This window comes from Myripristis murdjan, chromosome 17 (assembly GCF_902150065.1).
Source record: "Myripristis murdjan chromosome 17, fMyrMur1.1, whole genome shotgun sequence".
Classification (NCBI taxonomy): Eukaryota; Metazoa; Chordata; class Actinopteri; order Holocentriformes; family Holocentridae; genus Myripristis; species Myripristis murdjan.
In genome coordinates this window covers 10451577-10478635 of record NC_043996.1, presented here as the reverse complement: position 1 = coordinate 10478635, position 27059 = coordinate 10451577, and the positions used below count along the sequence as shown (strand labels likewise).

Below are 27059 nucleotides of genomic sequence, written 5' to 3'. Positions count from 1 at the left end.
AAAACTTGAAGGTACTGAGAATGTAATCAGTTTAGCCCTTTGAAAGAGCAGAGCTTCAACGTAGAGCCCAGCCCCACCCAAAATCCGGGGTAGAGGGGCTGGCTGAACGTGGTCTTGGCTTTATGAAGCAGAACCATTGCTTCAGAAACGTTGTAGAAAGACAGCGTCCCAGCCCTGAAGTCCAGATACACTCCTATTCTGTTGCCACAGGGAACAGCGATCACCACGCTGTCCTTGTTGTGCTGAAACGAGCAGGACGAGTAGCAGCAGTCCAGGCTCCAGGATTTGGAGTTGTGTCCCAGCTTGCTGTCGCTCCCTCCTCCATTCCGGTTCATGCCTTTGTAGCAGACGCCAATGGAAACCCCTCCGGTGCCGGCCCACTCTACCTCCCAGTAGCAGCGTCCGGCAATTCCGGCTCTACCCAGCACCTGCGCCCAGTTGGTGAAGCGGTCTGGGTTTTCGGGGTAGGGCTGTGGCTCGGACCGCGTGGTCACCCCTCTGCGACCGTCGGAGAGGGACAGGTAGGGGTTGGCTGTGCCGGAGTCCAGCGTTATGTCGTTGTAGTCTGGACACAGAGGATGGATGCTGTCAGACTGTCAACTGTTGCTCATTGGGATCAAAAAGTAAGACTGTCAGTCCACTGCCAAAGAGTTTCTCAAATAACTACTTACAATGTAGGAATTCAGCTCTTGTCCTCGGCTCCGAGTTGGGAGGTATGTCAGTATCTCTTACTGTCAGAGAGATTGTATCAAGATGAGTTTATTGTGTATTAGTTTAATTTTGTCATAAAAATGAAGTTACACTACCTTTATTTTTTGCAGTGCCACTGTGGCTCGTTTCTTTCAGTGAAATTGCTAGAAATGCAGAGAGGCAAAAAGCTGTTAGATTTACAATTCTAAATAATTGCTCTATAATAAAATAACCAGCATTCATCCATAATGGAGAGACATACCCTTCTCAGAAATCCTGTTGAATTCTCTCTCACACACTTCATCCAGACTGCCTTTCAGATCAGCCAGGGCCCCTCTCATGGTTTTGTACATGAAATATGGAAGCAGATCGGCGCTGGGCAGCTCCACACTCTTTGAAGGGAAGTGGAGCGACTTGCATTTCTGCAGTCGCAGGGAAAAAACAAATGAGAAGATAGAACTGAATGCACACTAGTGGCTCACTGTGCCTGGTGGAGTGCAGTTGATAAATTGTCCCTTTTTAAATCAGAGAGGTTTACATAAATTTGATGGTTTACAGGGTTCCCAACTGGTCATGGAGTTTGACAGAATTTGATCAGTTCTCTGGTGAAGTCGATGTGCAGAATGTATTTTACAACTTTGCTTCACACTTTCATCGTGCTGGATGTTGTTTTTCAGCTGGTTTTCTCAGCCAGTTGTTTGGGTAACCAGATCATTTGCAACCTGAAAATATTAATTTTTCAGATCATGGAAGCTCTTCCAATAACTTAAAGAAAGTCATGAAATTTTACACAAAGACCAAAATTCAACACAATGTGTCACCAAGCATGATGGAGCCTCAGTACATTTTACTTCTTCAACAAAGAAGAGAGGCTTAGCCTTAACGTCAGGGTTTCTTTGCCATATTGAAGAGGCCTCTAGGACCAAGTGACGGAAAAAGAATAATACATTTTGTAAATGACTAAAAATGTAATAAAAGGTAGTTATATATGCATTTTTAGAACTGTGCAGCACTATAGGGTTGTGCAATATATTAGCATGTGTTTTGGGGTTACAAAAAGTTATTTTACCTTATTACATTCTTATTACATTACAAATACCTTATTACATAATTGGGAATTGATCATATATATTACCTTATTATATTACAGGGACCTTATTATATGTATGAGTTGTTTTTTCCCCCTAAAGTGGATGATGTGATGATTTTGTCTGTTCATTTTCAGTTTAAATATTTGAAAATATTGTAGAGGGCCACATTACCACTGCAGTAATGTAATAAGGTGTTAAATACTGCATTAATTAATGAACATCAACAGTTAATTAAAATTATAATACTGTTCAAGGCACTGTGCGTCATTAGGCAAGTTCTTTTTTTGACTAAGCTAAGTGCAGAATTTGTTACATTATTGGGAAATAATTACAGAATTTTTATAACTATTTCCCAGTACCTTGTTGGGTGCCGATGCGTACCTGCAGGAAGTGGATGTGGTCCTCAGTGTGAGAGAGCTTCTCGAGCTCTGCCTCACTCCTGCGCAGCACCGTGATCTCCCTCTGGATCTTCTCCAGCAGCTCCTCAGCCTGGCTGACAGCCGTCTTCTCCTGGGCTCTGATCAGCTCCCTCACCTCACACCGATGCTTCTCGATGGAGCGGATCAGCTTGGAGAAAATCCTCTCGCTCTCCTCCACTGCTGCTTCTGTAGAGTGCTGCAAAGGAAATTATTTTCTACCTTTTTTTTCTCCTCCCCGAGTCAGACTCACCTTCAGTTCATGCTCAGGAGCTATTTTGGGTGTGTACCCAGTATGTCAGAACAGTGTGTTGGAAACTCCTCTACAGTGGCAGTGCACTCACCTTGATGTACCTGACAACATATCTGAGTTCCTTCTCAACTTCCTTCAATTTCTGCAAAGACTTCAAAGACGACTCTTCCAGCTTTTTCTGAGGAGATACAAAAGATGAATATCACATGTTTCCGTCCCCTTGGGTGCCCGATGCAATTTTGCTGCCGTTGACATTAAAGATAGATAGTCAGTTTTGATGCTGGGATCAAAGGGTGGCACTGCAAGGTCTATCAGCCTGAACCCGAACACAGTAACAAGCTGCAGGACCGAGGCACGGTGCAATATACATTTTTCAATCTGCCTCGACTCAATATTTGAAACACTGAAGCATCTACCAGTTATATAATGTCTATTAAAAAATAAATTTTAAAAAAAGTCTATTTGCCATAAACAGGGTGCTTCACCTGTGCCACAAAAAATCCAAAAATGAGTGTATGCTGTCATGCCTCTGTCACTGAAACAGAACGATTTTTACAGAATCAAAAGGACAGTGAGGCATTATTTGCTGAAAAGCGTTCACTCAATGAATACATTATTTTCACTCTCAGATTTAATATTTGAGCTGTTGGTATAAGAGCTAATAGGGATGGGACAATATGTTTGTTTGGTTTTGTTTAGGCCTTTGCCTATTTTCAAACGGCCAATGTCAATAATAATTTAAATGTTTGCATGAACTGGAAAACACATGCAGGTGTAAAACATGCCCAGCTTTTCAGACAGGCCTGTCTTTAGCAATTTGCAAAGAAAATACCATGTTAGTTTGTTCTGCTGTTAATTTGATAGTTTACTATAACACAATTTTATGATATTTCTTCTTAGATTATTACTTTATATATTGTTTTTGCAATAATTCAAAGGTGCAATAGCCCGTGTATATTTGGTGTATATGGGTGTGCCTCTACATAATTCTTTTTCATATTCTCTGTATACATTGTAATATTATTGTATATGATCCTTTTTAATAATGCACGTTTTTACAAATTCTAATGCACATCACAAATTCTATTTTTATAGTTCTTATCCTCCTTTCTATTTCTTATCATTTCACGTATACTAATAGACATATTTCTCTAGTGTTTGAGCAGCTGCAACGAAAGCAATTCCCCTCTGGGATCATTGAAGTATCTCTGCTTCTGAAAGCTGCTATGAGCCATTATCGACTGTCCGCTGGCCTTCTGAGGCTACAGACCTTCATGTTGCGGTAAACCTGAATTTCGAGTTATTTCAAGCTAAGCCTCTCAGCATGTGCAAGCCAAGCACTTCAGGAACACACTGGATGTAACTGAATGATGACTAGAGGAAAATAAACAAACCTGTTGAGCTGCTCTCTCATCCGCCACTGGGACCGTGTCATGGTCCTTATGCCTCTCTTTGGCGCACTGTGAGCACACACACTGCTGGTCGCTGCGGCAGTACACCCTCAGCTGCTTGTCGTGATGCGGACAGAGCCTCTCCCTGGGCTGATCCACCGCCGAGCTCAGCTTGTGGCCCTTGCCGTGAAAGCGGTCCTCATGGGCCCTCAGGTGAGCCTCGCAGTAAGACTCCTGGCACACGGCACAGGATCTGACGGCCCTGGCCTTTCTCCCCGTGCACACACCACACCGGACATCCTCGGCTTTGGCTGCTGGCTGTGGAGCCGCGGCTTGGAGCCCCGTCCGCTGTAACTTGTCCACCACCTCCTGGAGCACGGTGTTCCTGCTGAGCGCCGGTCTGGGGCTGAACAGCTGGCGGCACTGCGGACAGCTGTACTGGCCCTTCTGCGTGGGCCTGTTCCAGTAGTCCTCGATGCAGTCCAGGCAGTAGCTGTGGCCACAGGGGATGGTCACCGGCTCCCGCAGTACATCCAGACACACCGGACAGCTAAACTGATCTTCTTCTATAGAAATAGTTGTTGCAGCCATTTTCGTGTCACAGCAAACAGGTACAGCGAGAACAACCGACAATGGTAGGCGTGGCCCGCAGGTGTGCAAATGACTTCTTCTCAGGTTTCACCTGTGCGCATGCGGCCTCGAGCCAGCCAGGTCATGGGTTTTCCCCAGGTACACTGAGTTCAATCACTTTCTCTGCTGAGTCATATCATTAGTATGCTCTGCTTTTTTTTTTTTTTTTTTTTTTTACATTAAAGGCAGACTATGCAGTTTCAAATGGGAAAGTCACCCTGCCTTGTTATGATGTAAAGAATCATGAATGGCACTCAGTTCTCCAAATAACAACTCTTTCACACTATCCTAACCCAAAATATAAGTGGATTTTGCTCTGCTGTTTGTATGTACATTTTGTTAGCTCCCGATTCTTTTGTCGCATGCCAAAGAACAAACCGGAGTCAATCTTCAATTTTCAGATGAAATATTTATTATGGTCACATATAAAGCAAGGCAGCGCTGGTCTCAGAGTGACAGGCAGGATCTCTATCAGAATGAGCCCTGATATTAGGAAATGATGCACATTTATCTTCTTGGGCTGGGCCTGCCCCGTACAGAGGTTGGACTTAGACGCAACTGAGAATAATTGGCGGACATGGACAGGCCAACCACTGTCCACGCCTTGTTTCTAGAATGTGTGATGCTATGTGTGTGAATGTTGACTGGGCGTGTATCAAATGCAACAGACCTAACTAACAAGATAGAGAAGGTACATCTGGCTCCTGCTTTAGCTGTCCTCTGCTTAGCGGTCAAGCTGTCCTGAACTACATAATACATTGGATAATTCAAGAGACATTTAACTATAAGGCCAGTTGTAAAAATTTGACATTGAAAACATTGGGTTCACTACAGGCATTTAAATGTGTTCCATTAATTCTATTAGTCTTGGGCATGAACCTTTCAAACTGCATGTCTGCCTTTAAACATTTGCAAAAGTTTTGTGTGTGTGTAATTGTGGCAACCTTCTCAACCTCTGACAGCTGTTTTTACCTTGCAGGTGGGCGGGGACAGAGTGAGCTGCAGAACTGGCACACCTTGGCTCTGTGTGTTGAGGCAGCTTTAAAAAGCCTCTGGAGCTCAGTTTCATCTCCCTCCTGCCTGAGACTGTTGGTTTTTGTTGCTGCACCATACAACACTGCTCTACCACTTTTCCACCCATGCACTTTTAGATTATCCATATGTTTATTGATTTACTTTAATACATTCATTTATTAGCTGTTCTCATTGTGTGCGTCTCCCTTGTTGGTCATGGCTGTGCAGCCTGGCTGTGACATTAATCAACTTATGTCAATTGTATGTTGGACACCATATAGCCCGTGTTTTGTTCAAAGTACAATGAGCAATAACCCCACCTTTCTGCAAAGAACAAACAACCTTGAGAGAGTGTTTAACATTGTTTGCTTTTTTAATCTAAGCATGTCACAAATCACATTGTATTACACTTGTCTGCAAAGTAAAATGATTGTTACAAATCTTTGGTTAAAAAAAAGGAGAATGATTAATTAGAAAACCATAATATTTTATAAAAACATAAATTCTCTCCTAAATGTCACTTGCAAATACTGAAATGTGGCAAGTAGTGAGGTGAGCTCTCCTTTCATGTAGCTTAATTTAGACACAGTTAATACACAGTCAGTGTGGTCTTCAGTGGCCCCTATAAGAGCACATCCTTGTGTCTTTCCCACATGCACTGATGCGAAGATAAATGACTGGCAGTTGCCAAAAAATGAAATATTAAATACAATTCAGATGTATCAGTGCTGATGAGAGTGAAGACAACAAAAGGAGAGCGCTTTAGCATAATGACATTCAACCACTGTATCTTCATCTCCAGTAATGAGATGTGGATTCTGATGTCTGCTACATGGCTATTTCCTCCTGGGGTGTGAGCGTCGCTGCAGGTGCCTCTGCCTGGATCCAGACGACAGTTTGGAGCCTGAGCAGACAGAAGTGGAGTTAGTCAGGAACACCCTGGGGGAACCTGGACCCAGAGGAGATAGTTAGTACTGAGAGGGGTCTTAAGGGGTGATGACATAGACAAATAGTGTAATGAGTTGACATTTCAGTAATTGTATTACAGTTTTAAAAAACTGTTACTTTTGCCATCACCCCCTCTAAATATCAGCTTGAAACTGCATTTGAAATTGCACTATATGCCACCCCTACACCAGTTTTTTGCCCCTTATCCAGAAATGTGTCGCAGTGGAAGCAGGCTGAGGAGGTCCGCCCAGACGGTCCTTTCCCCAGCCACATCCATTAGCTCCTCCTGGGGGATCCCGAGGTGTTCCCAGACCAGACAGGAGACATAGTCCCCCCAGCATGTCGTGGGTCTGCCCAGGGGCCTCTTCCCAGGTAACCCTAACCCTAACCCTGGAACACCTCCACCGGGAGGTGCCAGGAGGCATCCTAACTAGATGCCCGAACCACCTTAACTGGCTCCTCGCAATGCGGAGGAGCAGCGGCTCTACTCCGAGCTCCTCACAGATTTACAAGCTAATTTCCCTATCCCTAAGGGTGTGCCTGGCCACCCTGCGGAGGAAAGCCATTTCCACTGCTTGTACCTCTACCCATGGAGAGGGCAAACTACCTTTTTCCAGTTGAGAACCATGGCCTCAGACTTAGAGGTACTGATCCTCAACCCGACTGTTTCACAATCAGCTGCAAACCGCCCCAGCAACTGCTGAAGGTCACAGCCTGATGAGGCCAGCAGGACCACATCATCTGCGAAAAGCAGGGACGCAATCCTGTGGTCGCCAAACTGGACACCCTCCATTCCCCAACTGCGCCTTGAAATCCTGTCCATGAAGATCATGAACAGAATTAGAGACAAGGGGCAGCCCAGTGCCAAGAACGTGGACACAGTTCTCACTGTGGTTATACAGGGACCAGATGGCCCCCAGAAGTACACCCAGTATCCCATAGTCTCGCAGCACCACCCACCGGATCCCCGGGGACACAGCTGTGAGCCTTCTCCAAATCCACAAAGTACATGCAGACTGGACAGTCAAACTGCCATGCCCTCTTCAGTATCCATGCGAGGGGGAAGAGCAGATCCACTGTTCCACAGCCGGGACGGTAGTCAATTGACAGCTCTGCTCCTCTCTTCACCTGAGTGTCCAGAACATATGGACGTAGGTCTGATGAAACGACTACAAAGTCAATCAATGACCACTGGCCTAAGGAGCCCTGGTTCCAAGTACACTTGAGCCTCCTTATGCTGAAACATGGTGTTCATTATGGACAATCCGAAGTGAGCCCGACTATATCTAGTCGGTAATGCTCCAAGGCTGCGGTTCCAGGTTGACACAGGAGACACAAAAGTCATTCCATGAAATGGGCTTTCCTTGGGAATAAATAGAACAGAAGAGCAACGACTAGACCATATTTGCCCCGGTCAGTCAAGCTTCCTTGATGGCTTCCTGTTAATTGATAACTAATTTTAAGATCCAACTGTTAGTTTTGAAAGCTCAATGAGCTCTGAGATCCCAAGAGACCTTCTACAATAGCTGGCTGCATTTGCAGACTTTTGACTACCTCTGTTTTAGTACCTTGTCTCTGTAAAGCATTTTGTAACTTTGTTATTGAAGTGCCTTGGAACTAAAGATATTATACTACTTGTTCTTATTATTACATAATGAGACAAACATGCTTCATGATGTGCATGAGTTTGCTCACGGAAACCAAGCAATGGGAACTGTACATGGAGTGTTTTCCCCTAGAATACATTTGCTTTTTGATAAAGGTTTCATTTACCAAACGGTGAGAAGGCAAAGCCGCCGAAGGTAGGAACGGCAGGTGCTGGAGTGAGGAAAGGGTTGAGAGGGCTCCCGGTGCTTTGGTCCAGCCCAGGTGTAGGGGTCACTGCAATGACACAGAGCACAAACATTAGATAGTGCAGTGTTTTAGCTCTCCAAACTGACAGCATGCCCTACCAGCCTTCCTTGCACTTATGCACATTCAGCAAACACAACCTAAAAACAAACAAGTCAAGTAAGGAAGCCATGTGCCACATGATAGCACCTACACTTAGATATTCGATTAATGTCTGTAATGGTTAAGTTTTTAATTAAAGCTATTTCAAAACTCTATTCCAGTTATTTCATTCCTGAGGATGGCAGACAGTTCCGCTTCCTCTTACTCTTTAACTTCAAAATTGAAAAATACTGTGAAAAATAAGAATGAGATATAATTACAGCATATCAGTTCATCTGAACTGGACTGGGCATTGTTGGCTTGCATCGTTTCTATCTGGCCAGTGTGATTCGGAGAATCTATAATTGTCACATCTCTCACTGCAAAAGAAAGACAGTAAAAACAGAGACATACATCAGATTGATAGAGTAATTTATGTCAGGAAAAAAAGACTGACAAATATGATCCCTAGTATGGGTTCTTTACCTCTCTCGTAGATGCTGACAAATCCACCCTGACAAACTTCCTGCAATAAAACTTTAAAATCTGAGACAGCTGTCATCACCGGGCCAAAGGTGAGGTTGGTGTCAGCTGTGAGTGACGGCAAGGGTCCCAGCACAGGTGGAGCACGGAGAGACTGACAGCTCTGGTGAGGAAAAACATGTATGATGCTAAGTATAATATGGCGTAAGTAAAGATGAAGTATTGATTTTAATTATGTAACAGAATTAAATTCCATCTGTGGATGGTAGCTTGTGTACAGTACAAGCCTATTTGTCAGGTAAACAACTAATTCTAAGAATGAATTTTCTATATTGAGCTTGTAAAATAGCTATTTTTTTGCTCTGATTGTAGCCTTTCAAGTGTCTCTACTGTGATGATCAGCCAGGACTGCAACAGTGGTATTACCTGAAGGAAGTGGATGTGGTCCTCGGTATGTGCAAGTTTCTCCAGTTCAGCGTCGTTCCTCTTCAGCTCAGCGATCTCCTTCTGGATCTTCTCCAGCAGCTCCTCCGCCTGACTCACAGCCGTCTTCTCCTGGACTTTGATCAGCTCCCTCACTTCAAAACGCTTCAGCTCGATCGAGCGAATCAGTTCAGTGAAGACCTTGTCGCTCTCCTCAGTGGCTACTCGAGCAGAACGCTAGAGAAAGGCACACAGCAAGACAGTGAGCCACATCTCAGTTAGAACCCAACCAATATACCGATATTGTTATGTGGAAGTAAAAAAAAAAAAAAAAAAAAAAATGATGCCAATACTGATATGTGGAAGTAAAAAACTTGTGATGATGGTATTTAATGATAACACTATTTTTAAACTATCTAATGTTATTTACTACTAGATGTACTGTTTTTTGTGGTACATATTAACATATACACTGATATCGAGCACTGAGCACTGAGCACTATATCAGTATTATATTGATATCATGATACAAGACTATATATTGGGGATTTTGGATATGGTAATATTGTGATATGGCATGAGTGCTGTCTTTTCCTGGTTTTAAAGGCTGCACAGCTTTTAAGGGATGCAGTTTTCTTAACTTATTAGACTGTTGTAGCTGTTATGTTATTTGCATCTACCTGTCTGGACATCATATCCACATTTCTAATGAGTTTTTATCAAACATATTGTGTAAATATTTTGTGGAAGCACAAATTGCCATCTCTGCGGGATCGTCAGTCTTAATAAAATGTAGGCCCTCACACAGCACTGCTACTCTCCAACATGTGTATTACTCAGTGTGTGTCTGCAATGAATGCACTACATAGTGACAGTGGTGAAAGTAATAAAACGGCAATGGTGTGTGTGTGTGCCAACTTTTGAATATCTGTTACTTTTGCTTTGCCTAGCACCCATAATAAATCTGGATATAAATGCAAAGCTTTTTAATAAAAAATGTTTGATAAAGCCATCTCAGAGTGAACAGTCAGCAGGACAAGGAGCTAGGACATTGTGATCATCTACTTTGTGATCAACTGTATTCAGCATCAGATGTAACTGGTACTTACAGTGAGAGACAAAACAGCTTGTTTCAGGTGCTGGACCTCTTTCTCTCTCTCCTGGATTCTCTGCTGAGAGCTTCGCTTCATCTCTCCGAGCTGACTCTGAGGAAAATGTTCACGTTACTGATATGAATAAAAACAAGATGCTCTCCTCAGCTGGGCAGCCCCTGCGGATCTAGTGCAACACAGTCTAAATACAGCAGCCCTATGAACAATTTTAGCAGGGTAGAATACTACTATTTACATAGAAAAACAGCAAAACTATAAGAGGATACCCTTTAACCATATGCGTACAACTGTAGGTTTCAGCACAATGAAATCACTATACACAAGGTGTCCATAGATATTAGAGACTTAATTATTGATTATTAAGCCAAATTTTACCCAAATCTAACACTGACTGTGGACAGAATTGCCTTGTCCCTCTGTAAATAAGCACTGCCGGTAAAGTATAAGGATGAGTACTATATATTTGCTTTAGTGTGACGAAAGTTTTAGGCTGGCATGTGGCAAGGTATTAAGTAGATGGATCTATGAACAGTTTCAAGTTTTAAAGTATTTACAAGGACAATTTTGCTTTAGATGCTACTGTAATAAAACTGATTTCCACATTTAAGCACAAACATTGTCAGGGCTTTCTTCTTACAGTTGAGTATGGCAGTTAAGTGTAAAGACAGCTGGGTAAACTGAATATCTACAGGCCCTTTCTCAAACAGATAGTATAGTAGGGAGTTATAAAGGTGGTATTGTGTTTATTAGTGTTATAACATTACAAACTAATGCTGAAGAAAAGAAACAGAAGCATAAATGAAATCATATCGAGTGTCTATATTGTAATTAACACGTCAAAGTGCCACTCATGCAACAATATGGAGTTGTTTGTTGTTTTGCATTCATGTGGGTCAGCAGCCCTATCTCCCCTCAGCCCTGACTTGAATCAATCAGTCAGAAGGTATTGATTACCTGCTTCTGCTGTTTTTCCACCTCGGCCAGCACCGTGTCGTGTCCCCTGTGCTCGTCTGTCAGACACAGGTAACAGATACACTTGTTGTCGGTGCGGCAGTAGACCTCCAGCAGCTTGTCGTGGACCGGGCAGATGGTGTCCTGCAGCGTCCGGGAGGCCGGCACCAGCCTGTGCTTCTTGAAGGCGGCTGACTCGTAGTGGGGCTGCAGGTGAGCCTCGCAGTACGAGGCCAGGCACACCAGGCACGACTTGACGGCTTTGTTTTTCCTCCCGGTGCACACATCACACCCCACGTCCTCGGGCCCGGCCACACTCTGGGTTTCGGGCGGGGTGTCCGCCGTCTGGAGTCCCGTGTTTTTGAATTTCTCCACCACGTCGGCTAGCATGGTGTTCCTGCCGAGCTGCGGCCTCGGGCTGAAACTCTGCCGGCACTGCGGGCAGCCGTACACCCCGAGGTAGTCGTCCTGGTCCCAGTAGTGCTGGATACAGCCGGAGCAGTAGCTGTGGCCGCACGGAATGGTCACAGGCTCCTTCAACACGTCCAGACATATCGAGCAGTTGAACTGGTCCTTGTCGAGGACCACTCCGGCCTGCGCCATGTTGGAAAACACCGTTTAAAGGGCCCAAACTCGGCAGGACTCCTGACAGCTGGCAGCTTTGTTTACAGGATGAGGGCGGAAGTGGGCGTGGCCAACACGGCGTAAGCGGAAGTGTCGCAGCTAATTTCTCCTTCAAGCAGGCAACACAAAACTTTACAATAATGCCGAAATAATGAACATCTTACATTACACACAAGCAGACACATTATAGGTCAGCTAAGGAAAGATGGATGAATGGATGACCAAAGTATAAAAGAGCAGATAAAACAAATGAACGAAACATAATATAAAAATTAAAGCATTAAAATTAGAAGTTCTGCATTAATTCAGTGGATTAACTCTTTTATTCTCCAATGTCGAAAATGTTTATATATGCACCTCTCTCTTTGATAACTGTTTTTTAAAACTGAAATACATTGATGGATATTATATCGAATTTAGACAAGTGTGTAAAATTATAGTTACAGCACCGGAAAGTCCACAATGAGGATTTTTTTTCCTTTATACTCTTTCAAATGTAATCGGTTTTCAGTGTTTTAACTACTTTTTACGCGGTCGAAAATTGAGATTATTTAATTACAGTACTTTTTAAAAAATTATTTACATTTATGGATAATTTTAGATAGAAAGATATATTTTAAAATGGTACACTAGTTTTTCTTGCTCTTTCACATGTGATCGCTTAAACAAGAATGAAGTGAAGGCTGCCTTCAAAGTGAAAAGCAACAAAAGATGACATCAATACAGCTTCACATTTCCAGTTTTTTCCTCTTAACTGTGGCTTACATGGCTGCTCAAATGGCTACAGCCACTAGATGGCGCCACTCGCCCTTGAATACATGTAGAGAGGTAATCTGTAGAGGTGTAGTAAGTTAGATAAGCCCTTAAGGATAGGAGCACAGCACCTCAGGTTATTGCTGGAGGAGGCACGATATGCTGTTCCAGTCCAAATAAAAACAATAATGCAATGCCAGTAACCAAGCCAACTATATCCAATCATCACTGACACACTCCACTAGTTTCCAATGCATTGTTTAATTCAAAATGCATTTAAAGAATTAACAGTCACAATAAATAAAAGACTGACACATGAATCCCTTGGAATAATTTATGTATAATAATAACAGAACAAGTGGAATCTAAATGAACAGTGTATATCATCTTCAAATCACCAGTTTTACCACCAACCAAATAGCCAAACTTTTTGTTCCCAGTGCAATGACAAAATACATGATATAACATTGATGTACAGACATTTTCTTCAAAAATAAATATATATTTTTTTCATACAGAATAATACATACTTTGGTAGAAAAAAAGGTGACAAAAACCTTAGTGCATCAAAAGGGTGGGTTCAAGATTTTAAGACACCTGTCCTGATGATAACAGAGTCTCACTCTACATTCCAAGTGGCCATCTTGAAGGTGCACACTTTGAGGAGTTGCCAGCAGCCTCATGTTAGCATTTGCCTGTGAAAGTCAAATGTGAACCAAGCTATTTGTAAGTGGCTCAAGCAACCCACCCTTGACATGCCTCAGGGATCCCTCAGAATGATGACAGCAAATCAAACAACAGGAATCCAGTTCACCTATATACTTAGGATGATTTGTGCAAACTTTTTGGGTAAAGTGAACACAACCTCCAGAACATACTGAAAAAGCCCATTCAAGTAATTGATCAAACTCAAAATTGGTAAAACGTTACTGTTAATTCTCCTACATTGTTACTATAAATTGCTGCTTATGAGATACAGGCACAAAAAAAAAATCATCCCTTTGTTTCAAAACATGCACAGATGTCGATGGAAAATTATCTCGTGTTCCACATGCATATCTCGAGTCAGATTCTGCTAAAACATAACAAAAGTCTGGAATCTATTTATAGTATGAGCTGCATGGAGAAAGTGCCTTCCCTAGGTTGTCATCACTTCCTTCTGAGACAACAATTGGCTTTCATTATACAGTACTTTTGAAAACATGGAATACCTCAGAGATCAAGTTTTCATATTCAACTGGTCTAAGTATTTCTGTTCAGATCAAGCTTTCAACTAAATTTTCTCTAGAATGTTCCACTGTGTGTGTGGATGTACATGTGCGTGCAAATGATATGTAGAGACTACTTATGATGGGCCCTGGTGTCCACGGGGCCAGATTTATATTCCACACCAAAAGGTTACGTAAGCACAAAACAGGAAAAGTACTTATGCCAAAGAACTTTGCGTGGTTTCATAAATTCAGATTTATAAAACCGCACACCTAAACACAATTACCATTTTATAACAGCCAGGGCTGTGTGTGCAACACTGCGCCTCTTGCAAAGTTTAAATGCCACTACTAGGAGGCTCCAGTAAGTTGGCTCTGCACCATCACTTGTAATGTTTAATGTTGCCACTAGCAGGTTCCACTATCTTATTTCTGAATAAAGTCTGTCAGTAGGTCAGTGAGTAGTCTTGCATAGGAAAACCTAGCTTCACACTTCATTTTAACGCTGCACTAGTGCTGGAGAACAGTCTGGCTGAACTCACTATCACTCTGCTGTGGGGGGAACAAAAACCCTGGCTTGTTTGTATTTGTTTAAACCATGCATAATCATCTTGGGCAGTGCTAAGCCCAGGAAGCCCAGAGTGTGGCTATCTGCAGCCTGCAGCTAGTACAAAATATGCACTCCACAGTTCAACATATGCCCACATCAGTGCAAGAAATACCCACTCCACAGAGGTTAAGTGGAGGCGAAGTGATTTGAGAGGCGTGTCTTGGACTAGTACTGCCGACTGCAGCTGGACCCTCCAGGATGCAGCGAAGGTGCAAAATAGTGTCGGGGAGAGGACATTTGTACACAGGGAAGTGAGCCCAGGCATTAAAATGGGAAAACCCCACATAAGAAAGTGCCACATAAAACAGTAAAAGAGCATGTCAACTGTATGGTTTGACAGCGTAAAAATGAAGTGTGGAGATTCTGGCTATGTGAGACTAGCTCATAGGTGATTGTTTCACGTAGCAATGGGGATTTTGAAAATGGCAACATACAAATAGCAGAAGGGGAGGGAAATTCTAACTAAAACAGTCTGCCAATGGAAAGCATATACCCACAGTCTACATCCTGGCAGTGAGTGCCATACTAGTTTCTAGGCTTTTCCACTATAGCCGCAGTCCGGCAATCACAATCTGTCTGTAATGGTATGCATCTGCATAAGCCTGAATTTGCACTTGAACACACACAATGAGCCATAAATGTTCAAAAAACACCCTTCATGATATGCATGATATACACACTCAAGGAGAAAACCACAATTGGAGTGCAGGGCAGTGAGAAGTTTCCCAGAGTGTGAAATCAACGTCCTTGTGGGACAGGTGGAAACGAGAGAGAGGATATTGTTGGTGGCCTTAATACAAACTTGAAAAGTTTTGCTGAGTGGGAATCACAGCAGGAACGATGGGAGGTAATTAAGCTTTTTGTGTAACTTATACTTTTTGAGTATTTTTATTTTTTCATTATGAAGTGTTGTAGCCTACTCAGCTACATTTTACATCATACTGCTCAGTACAGATTATGTCCAGTAGCCTATCCATAGGTTAAACGAACAAACTGAAGAGCTACCCACAGTGAGCAGTCAGTAAAGAGTCAGGCACTAGCCTACTCTGTGCACTGTAACATCTCCAATACAAAGAATCAGACTGCTTGGAATTGCATTAAACAAATGCAAAACCTTATCCTCTTTTCGAAAAGCTTCCACTTTTCTTTTCTTTTCAAAATTTCTGCATAGACTACTTCTGCTTGAGTTGGGTGTTTTATGCTTTTTTCCACTCTTGCATGAGATGCCAAGAAGCAGGCTACCTTTCTGTGCATCATCACAGTGTCGGTGGCACCTATGGGTATGCGGACCGTGGAGCTCACTCATCTAGATCAGCATCTGGCATCAATAATTACAGAAGCTGACATTACTGGAGCAGTGCCAGACAGAGGGAGATTTTGTTGTTAATAGCCAGGCTACTGCTACCAGCTAGAGGCCACTATTTCATCCTGTTGATGGAAACAGTGCACCAAACACTGACTAATTATTAGGTTGCACCAAATATCAGCATATAATAGAACCCAGGCCAAGTCAGGGGCATAGCCATTTTTTCAGGAGTGAGGGGGACAGAAAGTTCAGGTTCAAGAACAACTTTCTTTTTTTGCTTGTTTTTGACACAGGTAATATTTTGTGTGACTTTCCTTGAACGCACATATTAACAGTTCAGCTCTGTAAATGTTTTGTTAAGGAGGAGCATGAAAACTGCCAAATTTACACTTCCTTCCACAGCAAAAAGCAACAACTGTAAAAACAATGAAACTGAGTAAAACTGATGACATTCATTTGCTCTCCAAACAAAGAGAAAATATGAAGATAAAATAATATAACAGAACATAGCAGCATTTTCTGTGGGGAAAAAGCAACGCTTTAAGTAAACAAGAGCCTTATTAGGACATAGCCATCACATTTTTCCCCCCAGTTAATAACACTGATACTTAAGTGAAGCACGCCAAGTGTTTCTAAAACTCTGCTGCAAGCAATTTTGGCTGTCAAGTTTATCTTAGGAAATGACACACAGGAACTGTTGAGCTGAAAGTGTCACTGCTTCAGGGCCAAGTTCTTAATCTCTAAAGGTTACTAAAGCTTCTATCTTTATTTATTTCCCCATTTGCTTCCACAAGGTGGTCCCTACTCTTCCCGAGGTCTACATAACGGTCTACATAACAACAAACAATACAAAATTCACAATGCGTAAAATAAAAAAAAAAAAATACCCTAAAGCTACTGCAACAAAACATAAACTATTAGATGAGTAAATTTATTTTACACAACCTAAAGTGGACAACAGAAATTATATTAGACATAACAAAACTATAAACTGTCCAAAAGAAAACATAAGAAATTACCAAGCAACTTAAGAAAACAAAAACACAATGCTCGTGAGAAACAACAATAAATACCTGCTTCTGCAGAAGAAGCAAGCACAGCGAGGAGCAATCTCACAACAATTTCCATTTCACTGAGGACAACATACCTGGCACCAACCTTGCAGCATGGTTGCAGCTTCACTGCTTGGCTCAAAGACACATGGACACACTGAGTGAAGCCCTGGGGCCTATTTCACAAAACCTAGATTAGGCTTTAAGCCTGGATTTAGCAGCTATCCTGGCTTAATCTAGCCAGGATTAGGGATTAATGGGTTTCATGAAAGGTGGATTATCTTGCGAGATTAACATGGCCAGTAAGCCTGGCTATAATTAGCCTGAACTCTGTTTCATGAAAGTAATCCCACTTTAGTTACCATGGAAACTTAGCCTAAGCCTTAGCCTGCTCCGACCAGGCTAGAAGTCAAGCTTAAATTAATCCAGTGCCCTGTTGTTCAACTTTGTCAAATTACTATTAGTCAATGACTCCAATCGTAAACCAATGACTTTGCTAATTCAACACCTGTTAGTATATGGAGTAATTTCAAATTATGCTACACTCAAATAAAATGAAAATAAATGCATTAAGATATAATCAATTTAATTATATTACTCTAATAGTGTGTGACCATGAATCATAATTGTTTCACAATGGCTCATGTGATATAATCACTGACACTCTCAGTCTCTCATAATTATGGAAGAACACATTTAATTGGTATTGCCATGCAATTGTGACATTGCACAGCACTGCAGATAGATAGAGTGATAGATAGAGTGCATATAATAGGCCTATAGCATTGGAGATTAGTAGGCCTATATATTGTAAAATGAGATTTATTTTTGTGAGGACATATTCAGAAGCTTGCCTTATTTTGCATTGTACATTATTTTGAGTCCACATAATTTAATTAATTGTAACTACATTTATAAATATTAAATTCGGCTGTTTAGGTTTCATCTGGAACTATATAATACGGTGCACTTTACGTGCAGGTAATGTGAGTTATGATTAAGACTGGTGGAATGATATGTAGACGGTGAGATGTCACTTTTGTTGTCAGTGTTCAGTTGTCCAGTTTTCCTTCTTCTTCTTCAGACATTAAAGTGGATCGAGGTACTCCAGAGAAGTTGTTCCCGTGCTCTTGCTACACCCACAGCCCTTCGATCATTTAATTAAGTAACATATAAGACCATAGGTAAGACATACAAAACCATGTCTTATAATATTTATGGACTAAATGATAATAATATAAATAATATATATATATATTTTTTGGACGACTTACGCATTAAGTTTGTCGGCAACACTTTGCCACGCTTTCTCCCTTGCTTTAATTATAACGCTTGTATTGCCTTTACGGTTAATAACCTCCTTTACTTCCTCATATGCTTGTATTAGGCGCTGAGTCTCGTCCAGACTGAATGACGCAGCCCTCTGCTTCGCTTCCATGATTGGTCACGTTCAAGGAATCGACGATCGACTGGCATGGTCTTTTGAAAGGAGACGTGATCGTGCACCAGCCTGGCTTTCACAATCCAGACTCGCTAAAGTCACTCCTTCTCAGCCTGACAGCCTGGCTTTAGTGGAACGGAATAAGATAGGCTGTACGGGGCAGGCTTTAGCAAACCTGGATTTGTCTTATATCCTGGCTTATTTAATCCACCCTTCAGGAAATAGACCCCTGTGCAGTTCTGGGTTTTGTTGCGAAACATCAGCTCTCACTGTTAATGGTGCCATGTTAAAATTCCCTTCTCCCTTTTCAAAACATTAATGTAAGTTGCATGATCACAACATCAAGAAGCTTGAAACATTTTGCTGAGGTATTCAGCAGCGGAGGGAGGAACATGTGTGACAGCCTGACCAGTCAGGCTTCAGGGAATGGTTTCGGACACAAGGCATTTCAACCGGATAAAGGCTGAGGGCTTCACACATTTGTGGTGCTTTGTTCTATTCCTTGAAATTTCTCCTGTGTTCTTTTGTCGGCTCTTGTCTTGTACACAAGTGACAGCAGCAAGCATGTCATTAATGGTCTGTGCAATAACCAGGAATAAGCTGGAAACTGGACTTCATTTTCACCAACGGGCCAATCAAAAGTCTTCATTCATGAACCAACTGCAAAGAATCACAGACACCTAGAGCGGCTGCATAAAACCCTGTCTGACATGAAGGTGTACAGGGCCAAAAGTGACTGGACAACGGTAACAATCTGTAGCAATCTGTGCACAATGCAGAGGACAGAGGGGGCAGGTACAAGAACTGAGGGGGACACTCCCCCCTCTTCCTTCATGTCCCCTGTGTCCTAACTACAAAGCAAGTGATGCTTTCCAATTATCTTTGGGTTTAGGCTTTCATAAAGAAAGTTAAAGTATTCATGTGCAATGATACCCTGGTAACAAAGGATATCTTCATCATATGATTGTGTATTTAATATTAACAGGGTGAAGGGGTGATTTGAACATTATTTTATGTATTTACTACTTTGCCATTGGAGTCGCCATTTTTAACGAGGGCACACATTCTCACGTCATGTTTTTTTTTTTTTTTTTTAATAAATCCCTACTTTTGCAGTAAAAGTGCCAGACACACATTTCAAGCTTTGTTTTGTGCTTACGCAACTGTGATAAATGAGGCCCCTGGTTTGTCCTCACTTGTTCTTCTCCTCCAGTCCACTCTCTGCTCTCAGGGCCTGGCTGCTGGCTGAAATGAAGCTGATCCAGTGCTTTAGGTCTTCAGGAAACTCAGGGCACTCGATCTGCACACAGAAACACACACACACACACACACACACACACACACACACACACACACACACACACACACACACAGTTAACAAAAGTGACAAAATTGCACCAGCTAGTGTTATAACAATGCAGATCATTTCTACTTACTTTCCTTTTGCAGATAAACTCTATCAGCTTCTCTGGGCTGCCACGCACCACATTCTGCCTGCAGAGCATCACCGCGGAGACGAAGCCATCTCTCTTGGACACGAAGCGGTGCTCCAAGTAAAAGGCCTTCTCATCCCAGCCCAATATTTTGGTCCGAATCTCAAAAGCCTCGCCCAACCCCAAAGAGCGCCGGTAACGAATAGTAGAGGCCCCTACAATCAATTTGGCCCCCATTTTGCACGAGCCCATGAAAATGCCGCTTCGCATGTAGTGGCAGAAGCGGGCAAAGTCACACTCCCTCAGGTAGCGGGAGTTGTTCATGTGACCAAAGTAGTCCAAATCATGGGGGAGGACTATTCCATTGATGCTTTGCTCGGCTAGAAGGTCCCATATTCGGGGCTGAAACCATGCATGGACGAACACGTGGGCCCCACGTAGGAAGTACCACACATCCAGACTGCAGAACAGCAGGAGAAGTGCACACAGCACCAGCAGCAACATCTCTCTGAAATAGAAACACATATTATTGTTGTTAGGAATGATCACAAAGAGCATGAAAGGCTGAATACACAATGCATCTTTATCAGCGGCATCTCCAAGTGATTCATAGATCTTAGGCTGTGTAACAGCTCACACAGTAATAATAATAAAAAAAAACATTTAATGCAATCAGTGCATTATAAAAATGTTCCAACATTTAACAAAATACAACTATGATCTTATCAATGACAATGCAGACATACAGAAAAGCAAGAGTTCTGTGAGTCTGGAATCATCATATAATCCCTTTTTCATTTCTCACAACATGAAAAAACAAAAATACAAATTTTCTTTAAAAGTCAAAGATAATAAACAAAGTAATTTCGATTTTGGTTTCGAAACCACAATCCTAAAAAAATGGTAATAACAAGGTTTATTTGTTTTTGATGTCAGAATCAGAGATCAAAAAACAAGTGTCTGTGCATATTCTCAATCGTTCAGGTCATCACAGGGATAGTGAATCAGGTCAACTGGACTCATCAGTTCATGCTGTTCACTAGCCTAGACTGGTAGTCTGAGACGCCTAGACATATTACCTGATTCAATTTCCTTGAGATACAAAAAACAAGTGAAACAAACATAATCCTTTAGCAGCAGTGGAGTTGGACGAGGGTTATGTTAGCAGGATATCTCAAAAGGTTTTGAATGGATTCGGAAGAAAAACTTTGTGTGAAGGCTGTATCGCTGCTGCCAATACAGCTGGACAGAAGGAGAAAGAAGTGGAAAAAGAAGCAAAAACAAAGCCAACACAATACCCTCAGTATTCGGGTTGTAATTTCACTGATGGAGCTTCTTTTACACTGCTCAGGGGGAGCTTGGCTGAAAAAAAAAAAAAAATCAAAGGGTGTACATAACTGGAGAAAGTTTGCCATCTTTACAGTCACATGTGGAGACCCTGTGCTGCCCTGTGCTGTGGTGACTGTGACCCCCCAGTTTGTGTCAGCATCTGAGGAGGAAAACCGAGTCTCTTCTCAGTTTGAATGGGACAGATGAACCTGCCACAGCTTCCTCTAACTCATTATCCTCTGTTAAAGGCCAACATCAGGACCATGAACCTGGACCTCTAAAGTTTTAAATGTCCGGCTCCCCATCAATCATTGAACAGCTCAAACCTTTTAACGAGACGTCTCCAAGCCAGACAAATACAATTAACTTACAACGAAGAGCTAAAGCTGAGCGAGAAACAAGAAACCGACTCGAGTTTTTGTTTTGTATTTACACAACACGCAATGACAAATCGAGTAAAATCGAAACGAAGCGATTTTCTCATTTCTTCAAATTCGAATCAAAATACCTAAAGGTAACACGGGCCTACCGGGACCTCTGAGCTCGCTGGCTAGTTTTCCTGGTGTGGTGCACAAGAGAGACAGCGATGCAAAGCCGCTGCATTCGTGCCATCATCCGGTTCAACCTTGAGAGGAGATGAGAGCCGGAGCCGCCGCACATGAACGGCACGCAGCCTGCTAGCTTAGCCGCCAGCTAGCGTTAGCCGGCGGCCTCTCCGGACGCGACATCCCGCTCTTCTGAAGTTCCCACAGCGATACGACTCAATTAACGACTGGGAAAATCATAATAACCTGCAGCGGCTGTGACTTTAACTCACCGTGCTTCCAGGAGAAGGCTCTACCATGAGCTGTATGCAACGAGGTGCGACTTGGAGCTTGAAGAGGCGGAGAGGTGCCGGTTGATGTTGAATGTCCTGCTTCCTGGTTTGTGACCGTACCTTCATCTCATTGGCCGAGGTGTCGGAGTGGGATATGACAAATGATGAAAAAAGGAGTTTCATTTTTCTATCAACAGCCAAGAAAACGTAAGGAGCTGCGATACTTCTTGATGCTACCACCAGTTATGGCTTTTGTATGTTCTTTAGAAATAGTGGCTTGATCTTATTAGTAGTAATAATAATAATAATAATTATAATAAAAAAATCTCAAAATCTAATTTTTCAGTGGTCAAAAATGTCTATGTTGCAGAGGGAATATTGCATCTATTTCTGAGGCATAATGTTTCCGTTGCTGGAATAATTATGTTAAGGATTTAAATTGGAAGAAAGATCCTCACAACAAAGTTTTTTTTTTGCCCACAATCAATAAGGTAAAATAAACTGACATTAAGTTTATTTTTTAAAAATCCCAACATTTCTACAGAAGCTTGAGAATGACAATGATGTAAGCCAATTTTTTTTTTTTTTTTTTTTACACAAATGTAAATTCACTTTTTTGAGCAATGTATATGCAGCCTCTGTATCCATAATAATGACAAAAAAAAGTTTAGGTTTTATTATTTTACTTTTTCTGCAGCTATTGTGACACTACATATACAAGTAAGTCTTTCTTCTATGTTGTAACATTATGTATTATTACCATGAATGTATAATAAAGATTAACACAAATGTATCATATTGAGTTGTCATTGGAAACACTGATTACATGTTTCCTATAATGACTGACAGGGCTCCTCCTCACTGTTATTACTAATTTCCTTAAAAATGATTTGCCTGCACTAGATGAAGGTAAAAATTTTACCTTATGCGTGACTGAGCACATGACAGTTTAAAAGAAAGCTCACTGAAAGAGTGCATCAAAAGTGTTTTTATTGATTTCATAGCACACAAAAATATATCTTTAGCATTATTCATCCCAACCCTTGTTTCACCTCTCCAGATAGTGCAAAGTGCTGCACAAGTTCATTTCAGAGGAGAAGGCACATCTGTGTTAGTCAAATAAATATCAGTATTGAACTGAAACTCTCACAACAGTTTTAAATTATAGCTGTTATATTAATTTGCTTCCAAAAAGGCGATCTTCACCGCCGCTGCAGTGTCCAGCCTCACTTGTTCTTCTCGTCCAGGCCGCTCTCTGCCCTCAGGGTCTGGCTGCTGGCCGAGATGAAGCTCACCCAGTGCTGAAGGTCCTCTGGAAACTCAGGACACTCCACCTGCAAGACACAAACCACAGGCTGATCGTCACTCTGTCATCAGAGGAAATTTCTTCACCTCTTTTGATGTTCAGTTTCCATGTGTTTCATTTTTGAAGGCCTGAGATGACCCTCTTCCTGAGCACTGCTGCACCTTGGCTCCCTCCTTACCTTCCTCTTACACAGGTGCTGCATGATCTTGTCCGGGCTGCCGCGGATGACGTTCTGCTTGCAGTACATCACAGCACACACCAACCCATCTTTGGCAGACACAAATCTCTGCTCCAGGAAAAAGGACTTGTCGTCCCACGTGACGATGCGACTCCGCAGCTCAAACCCCTCCCCTATGCACAGAGCCCTGCGGTACCGGATGGTGGTGGCCCCCACTACCATGCTGGCTCCCAGGGCTCGGAGGGCCTTGAATACACCGTTGCGTACGTAGAGGGAGAAGCGGGCGAAGTCGCACTCCCGGAGGTAGCGAGCGTTGTTCATGTGACACATGTCTATGTCGTGAGGGAGGACCCGTCCTAAGATGATCTGCTCGGCGGTAACATCCCAGACCGGAGGCTGGAACCAGGCCCGGAGGACCACCGCCGCCGCCCGCAGGAAGTACCACACATCCAGAGTGCAGAAGAGAGCCAGCAAGGCAGCGAGCGCCCACAGCACCCACCACATCTCTCTGGAGGAACAGGCCACAAGACGAGGAGCTTCAGTGAGGTACAACACAGTAGTTCAGTTTAGGTGTGTGTAGGTGTGGGTGTGAAGTATTGACAGTATGATAAAAATTCAAATGTGAAAATTTCCAGTAATTATAAATGATCTCAATTAAAGGCAGAATGAGAAGGATTTTCAGTCATCACTTATGAGCCACTGGAAGTGTGTGCTGGTGTGTATCTGCACTCTGCCGGGATTTTCTTGTTTTGCTGAGCTCAGGACGTTTCTGGGCGTCTGTCTTTGGGCAGTGGGTGTGTAGCTCTCAGCCAATCACAGTGTGCGGTGCCACATCAATAGCACAACATCCAATAGGAAGATATGAAAATTGTGTCCCACATAAAAAAAAGGACATAAAGTGAGGCCAAGCAGACAAAGCTTGTTCAACAATGAGAGTGAATGTGGGGTTGGCTTTCATCCAATAGCTCTGAGGTAGAGGATGAGGATGAAGAACAATGTGGTGTTGGCCTGTTTTCTGTTTTTTTCCTAGGACAGTGTCCATCTCCATCCTAGGAAATGAAAACTGACTACTAGCAGTATATTGTGTTTGCAAATTGCAACCAACAAATCCTGCTGACTCTGTATCTTTTAGCTGGCAAGTGGTTGTAATCTTTAAAGGCAATGTGCATTTAATTTCATTTATTTACCAAAGAATACAATTCTTATCATTATTATTATTGTGAAATAACCAGATAAATATAATGCATTTTACAAACCTGAATGTTGATTAATTGCCCAACTCATAGGCTACTGAGCACCATTCACAGGAGAAAGCATGCTAACATAATTTTCTCTCTTTAAATTGGACTATGCTAATGTCCTTGCTGTACAAACATTTTTCAGAAATGCAAATTATTAATACATAGAGCTGCTCCTTGTGGCACATCACATCCTTTGTATATCTTGTAAATTCATTATCCTGTTTCAGTGTTGTATTCTGTAACTTGGGCTGGTTTACAACATACATTGCACGTCTGGGGAAGAAAGGTTTCATCATATTTTTTCTCCCTGTTAGGTTTTTTTTTTTTTTTTTTTTTTTTGTTATGGGAGTTGTTGCTTATCCGACAACAGAGTCTAAGGACAGAGGATGTTGTATTGCTGTAAAACCCCTAATGGCAAATTTGTAATTCGTTATATTTAATTTAATTAGGCTATACTTGAAATGACTGGCAATTAAACTGATTCTGATACTGAGTTACATGCATTTTGGGGTTTGAAGTCACTGAAGAGATTCACTGTGAAACAGTTTCAGTGTGTGTGTACGTGTGTGTGTGCCAAAGATAATTTCAATGTTCCCAGTTTTAAGATGGGACACTTGCGACACCCTTTACACCCGTTGAAGCTGAACTCGTAGGCCAGCAGAACAGGTAGAACCGGGTCCACAGGAGAGGCAGGAGCTGGCCCTACCTCTCTACGAAAAAACAACTAGCTGTCTGACAGGCAGAGTGCGGCTGGAGTGAGGCATGGGAAAAGTCACAGGCTGCAGTTAATTCATGTGATTTAGATATGTAAAGTGAAGCGAGCTGTAATTCTTTGATAAAGTAACCTTAGTCCTGTATGGCTTTATTAAGAACTTAAGGTATTCTGATACGTTATGCCATGCCAAACTGATAAACAGAAAATGAAACTTGGATTCAGAAAATTGCCATCACGTCTTTTGATGTGCATTGTTTCATTTTATGCATAAAAGTGGGCTTACTACTACTTAGATAGATAGATTTCTTACATGCAGAATTTGCTGCATTTTGCTGGTATGGATTTAAAGTTCATTGATGAGTGGTTTGATTGGCCATTTTCATTTTTTCAAGGCAGCTGTTGAATGAAAAAAGGTTGGACGCCCCTGACACAGACAATGAATAGAGAGCGACCAACTTGAGTGGCCTGTAGATGTGACAAACACTGTCTATCAATCTGATGAAGAGTTTTTTTGTCATTTATTTATTTAGTCTAACATTTTTAGAGGCTGGGCCAGTTCCTTTAGAGATCATTCAATTCACTGTGTTTTGCTTTTGTTCTGTTTGTGTGACTATAATTACAGACGTTATCTGCCTGTTAATCCTAAAAGTAAACTAACATTCCGATATGTGACTTTTTTTTATTATGAAGACCCGGACTAGAAATTAGACGATCAAGTGCATCTTTGTAAAGTGTCATACAATTAGCTGCACAATATGGTGTCGCGTTGGCTTCAATTTTTTATTGTGCAATCCAGCAATTCGGTTTTTATTCTAGCGTGGTTGTGTTTCAAATCAGGTCTGTGTCATTTTCAGCGGGCTGACATTTAAAGTGTGGTAAATGCTGATCTGTCGAGCCGGTGCACCCTCCTGCCCTGCAACGGTCTTAATGCTACAGTAAACATGAAAACTGAAAATAAATTGAAAGTAAATAAATTCTCTGACGAACTATGGAGAAAAGAAATGTGTTCCTACTCACATGCCGCCTGGTTCTCCCTGGAGTCGATCTGCGTGTAGCTCCCAAACTCCCGACAGCCTGTGCCAGTCAAAGTAACATGATTGCTGCTGCTTCTTCTTCTTCGTTAATTTCCGGCAGACTAGACGTCATGCGGTGTGTTGCTGCCACACACACGCTGAGTAAAAAATAACTCCGAGGAGTGTATGATCCCGATGCATGTAAAATTAAATGAATAAATAAAAAACAAACAAACAAATGTGATTGTCTTACTACCGTCTGTTTTGCCACTGATTTTGGACCACCTCATCTCAATCTGCTCTCTTTAGGTTGAACCTGTTTCACTGACAGACAGCACATAGGGCAAACTTTGTCCTGGTGCAATGCTTTCCTCCTTGCCCTCTGTCCTTTGCATGGGTGGATGGACTATCTTTTACAAGTCTAACACATTTAAGCATATTCCATTATTGTGTTATCAGCACATCAGCAGTGTATTATGGTCACTCGGTGCCATGGGGCAGTCACACGTGCTCATGTAAAAGCATCCACTGACTCTTTGTGTCAGACATTTCAGGCAGGAATAGAGGTTCAAGTCAGGGGCTGCTTTCACACGAGCATCACAGTCCTAATTTTTGCACCATTAACATACAAAGGGAATTCTTTTGAAGATGCTGTTGTGTTAAAATATCACAGCAAACTCTATCAAAAGTCAGCTGTTA

The 27059-nt window shown here is 42.1% G+C and overlaps 4 protein-coding genes across 8 annotated transcripts; all 4 read right to left on the bottom strand.

Moving 5' to 3' along the window:
* Window position 1: 1 nt before the first annotated feature.
* Window positions 2-4497, bottom strand: LOC115375813 (E3 ubiquitin/ISG15 ligase TRIM25-like). Its single transcript, XM_030075369.1, has 7 exons — window positions 3845-4497; window positions 2542-2628; window positions 2163-2396; window positions 953-1112; window positions 807-854; window positions 672-731; window positions 2-565 (listed from the first exon to the last, which is right to left on the bottom strand). The coding sequence occupies exons 1-7, from the start codon at window positions 4430-4432 to the stop codon at window positions 27-29; spliced, it is 1716 nt and encodes a 571-aa protein (XP_029931229.1). The 5' UTR covers window positions 4433-4497; the 3' UTR covers window positions 2-26.
* Window positions 4498-5835: 1338 nt separating this feature from the next.
* ftr67 (finTRIM family, member 67) lies at window positions 5836-12029 on the bottom strand. 2 transcript variants are annotated; one of them, XM_030075376.1, is made up of 7 exons: window positions 11338-12029; window positions 10381-10476; window positions 9275-9508; window positions 8852-9011; window positions 8647-8745; window positions 8207-8314; window positions 5836-6434 (listed from the first exon to the last, which is right to left on the bottom strand). In XM_030075376.1, the coding sequence occupies exons 1-7, from the start codon at window positions 11935-11937 to the stop codon at window positions 6322-6324; spliced, it is 1410 nt and encodes a 469-aa protein (XP_029931236.1). In that variant the 5' UTR covers window positions 11938-12029; the 3' UTR covers window positions 5836-6321. The 2 variants fall into 2 exon arrangements, with proteins under 2 accessions (XP_029931236.1, XP_029931237.1); XM_030075377.1 differs by having other exon boundaries at window positions 5836-6389; window positions 11338-12028.
* A 925-nt stretch (window positions 12030-12954) lies between these two features.
* LOC115375828 (protein THEM6-like) lies at window positions 12955-22037 on the bottom strand. Of its 3 annotated transcripts, none has more exons than XM_030075398.1 (4): window positions 21908-22037; window positions 19765-20269; window positions 19493-19628; window positions 12955-13406 (listed from the first exon to the last, which is right to left on the bottom strand). In XM_030075398.1, the coding sequence occupies exons 2-3, from the start codon at window positions 20263-20265 to the stop codon at window positions 19521-19523; spliced, it is 609 nt and encodes a 202-aa protein (XP_029931258.1). In that variant the 5' UTR covers window positions 20266-20269; window positions 21908-22037; the 3' UTR covers window positions 12955-13406; window positions 19493-19520. The 3 variants fall into 3 exon arrangements, with proteins under 3 accessions (XP_029931258.1, XP_029931257.1, XP_029931256.1); XM_030075397.1 differs by having other exon boundaries at window positions 12955-14077; window positions 19511-19628; XM_030075396.1 differs by having other exon boundaries at window positions 19525-19628.
* An 840-nt stretch (window positions 22038-22877) lies between these two features.
* LOC115375829 (protein THEM6-like) lies at window positions 22878-26499 on the bottom strand. 2 transcript variants are annotated; one of them, XM_030075399.1, is made up of 3 exons: window positions 26365-26499; window positions 23392-23899; window positions 22878-23241 (listed from the first exon to the last, which is right to left on the bottom strand). In XM_030075399.1, exons 2-3 carry the CDS (start codon window positions 23893-23895, stop codon window positions 23134-23136), a joined length of 612 nt encoding a protein of 203 aa, XP_029931259.1. In that variant the 5' UTR covers window positions 23896-23899; window positions 26365-26499; the 3' UTR covers window positions 22878-23133. The 2 variants fall into 2 exon arrangements, with proteins under 2 accessions (XP_029931259.1, XP_029931260.1); XM_030075400.1 differs by having other exon boundaries at window positions 23392-23927; window positions 26365-26488.
* Between the last annotated feature and the right edge of the window lie 560 nt (window positions 26500-27059).

Bases quoted from the DNA above. Each gene is read 5' to 3' on its own strand.
- LOC115375813 (XM_030075369.1), bottom strand. From the start codon at position 4,432: ATGGCTGCAACAACTATTTCTATAGAAGAAGATCAGTTTAGCTGTCCG. The intron at 2,397-2,541 runs GTGAGTGCACTG...TTTCCTTTGCAG, and splicing joins ATGTTGTCAGGTACATCAAG to CACTCTACAGAAGCAGCAGT. The intron at 732-806 runs GTAGTGTAACTT...TCTCTCTGACAG, and splicing joins TGGCACTGCAAAAAATAAAG to TAAGAGATACTGACATACCT.
- ftr67 (XM_030075376.1), bottom strand. From the start codon at position 11,937: ATGGCGCAGGCCGGAGTGGTCCTCGACAAGGACCAGTTCAACTGCTCG. The intron at 10,477-11,337 runs GTAATCAATACC...CATTTTCCTCAG, and splicing joins TGGAAAAACAGCAGAAGCAG to AGTCAGCTCGGAGAGATGAA. The intron at 8,746-8,851 runs GTAAAGAACCCA...TTTCTTTTGCAG, and splicing joins TGTCAGCATCTACGAGAGAG to TGAGAGATGTGACAATTATA.
- LOC115375828 (XM_030075396.1), bottom strand. From the start codon at position 20,265: ATGTTGCTGCTGGTGCTGTGTGCACTTCTCCTGCTGTTCTGCAGTCTG. The intron at 19,629-19,764 runs GTAAGTAGAAAT...TTCTGTGTGCAG, and splicing joins AGTTTATCTGCAAAAGGAAA to ATCGAGTGCCCTGAGTTTCC.
- LOC115375829 (XM_030075399.1), bottom strand. From the start codon at position 23,895: ATGTGGTGGGTGCTGTGGGCGCTCGCTGCCTTGCTGGCTCTCTTCTGC. The intron at 23,242-23,391 runs GTAAGGAGGGAG...TGTGTCTTGCAG, and splicing joins AGCACCTGTGTAAGAGGAAG to GTGGAGTGTCCTGAGTTTCC.